We start from the raw sequence: 1,452 nt of genomic DNA, 5'->3' as shown, positions 1-1,452 counted from the left end.
TTAGCATCCTGATCTAAATTGACTGGCGCTTTTCCTGGTTCGCCGTCGGCGATTAGGATTGGTTCTGGATTGTTCGCAGACAGCAAATCATATCGCAATCCTATTGCGGATTTCGCCCGTGTTCTTCTTATATTATTACTAGGAAATATGTATTGTAGTGCGGTCTCTTTAGTATGACCTCCAAGGAATAGCGTGAGAAGAGGTGTCTGCTGATTGCGTTGAGCTAGATCAAGGGTGACCTGTTCCAGACGGCCGTAGTCTCGAACGAAAACACCCTCCTGGCTCGCGCCAACATCAAGCCATTCTGTACTAACATTCGGGCGCATTGTAGAATCTCTCTGAATTCGAACGTTTGGTGGCTATGTCCAAAGAACTTGAGACAATTGAGCTGTTCTTTATGTACAAATTTAAGCTGCCTATTTTCATGTATCTCCCAGCGTTTTGAAACACTCACTTGATAATGAGCGTACCTCACCCGGTAACTTACCAAGTGGACCATTATAGCGAATTAGCACAGAGCAGGATGCCGGAAGGCCAAGTCTTTGTTTAGATTAATTACCGTTGGCGGTAAACCAAGATGTATCTATAATCCTTTGAACCACACTGCCGGTAACGAATCAAAAAAGCGCTTCCTCGATAGCGACCTGTTATATAAGAGGCCTCAAGCACGTAGGTTATACTGTAAACAACAGGCAGGATTTGTGTTTGCAACATGTTTGAATATCATGAATTTGATATGTCCGAACTATTTGGTGACGACGATACACTACCGCTTGACTTATTACCTCCGGAGATACAGTCCTCTGCAAACTCGACAACTTCGCCTAACTCAGTAAAAACTTCCATGGTTTCTGAAGCTTATCAAGAAGGACTTTCGGCTCGTCTCCGATCGAGGTCTAAGCATCACCCAGATCGGCAGCCAAGGTGAGCTTTACTTCCTATGACATTGAATCTGCCTGACCCAGTCCAGGAGTGCGTTATGTGATCAAGCCATGGTTGAGAACAAAAATGAAAACGAGAGCTCGAGCATAAAGACTGGTCTATTCATGAACCAGATTAAAAAAGGCAGCTCTACTAAGTTAGTATTCATCTCAATTAGTAATTTACTATACTGACTGCTGCAGTGAACTCCTTGTTAGAGCATTCATAGAGAGTGCCAATGAGTCAAAAAAGGTTACAACAGCTATTGATCAGCTAAGTCATCTTCCAGCTGAAGTGGCTGCTCTTAATGAGAAAATCGAGAATCTCGAGACTTTCCGTCGGGAGACTATGACAATTCTCGAGAATTATCATCTGACACAAATCCACCTGTCACACCTGCAAAATCAACTCGCCATGAGGGAACAACAGATCGACTTCATGTACCGATCACTCGCAAATGTCAACAGCAAGTTCAGACTGATGCTGCAGAGCTTGGCGCAGAAAGACAACAGAATTTTTGAAGGGTTTCAA

The 1,452-nt window shown here is 43.7% G+C and overlaps 1 protein-coding gene across 1 annotated transcript; it reads left to right on the top strand.

Annotated features, from left to right (window-relative positions):
- Positions 1-693: 693 nt before the first annotated feature.
- On the top strand, positions 694-1,452 carry BO82DRAFT_396921 (uncharacterized protein; the record flags this gene model as incomplete). Its single annotated transcript, XM_025638876.1, has 3 exons — positions 694-924; positions 971-1,078; positions 1,125-1,452. Coding segments are annotated over exons 1-3 (648 nt in total), but the record flags the coding sequence as incomplete, so codon positions are not given.

The sequence above is a fragment of the Aspergillus uvarum genome, assembly GCF_003184745.1.
Source record: "Aspergillus uvarum CBS 121591 unplaced genomic scaffold BO82scaffold_162, whole genome shotgun sequence".
Classification (NCBI taxonomy): domain Eukaryota; kingdom Fungi; phylum Ascomycota; class Eurotiomycetes; order Eurotiales; family Aspergillaceae; genus Aspergillus; species Aspergillus uvarum.
This window is presented reverse-complemented; position numbering and strand designations above follow the sequence as displayed.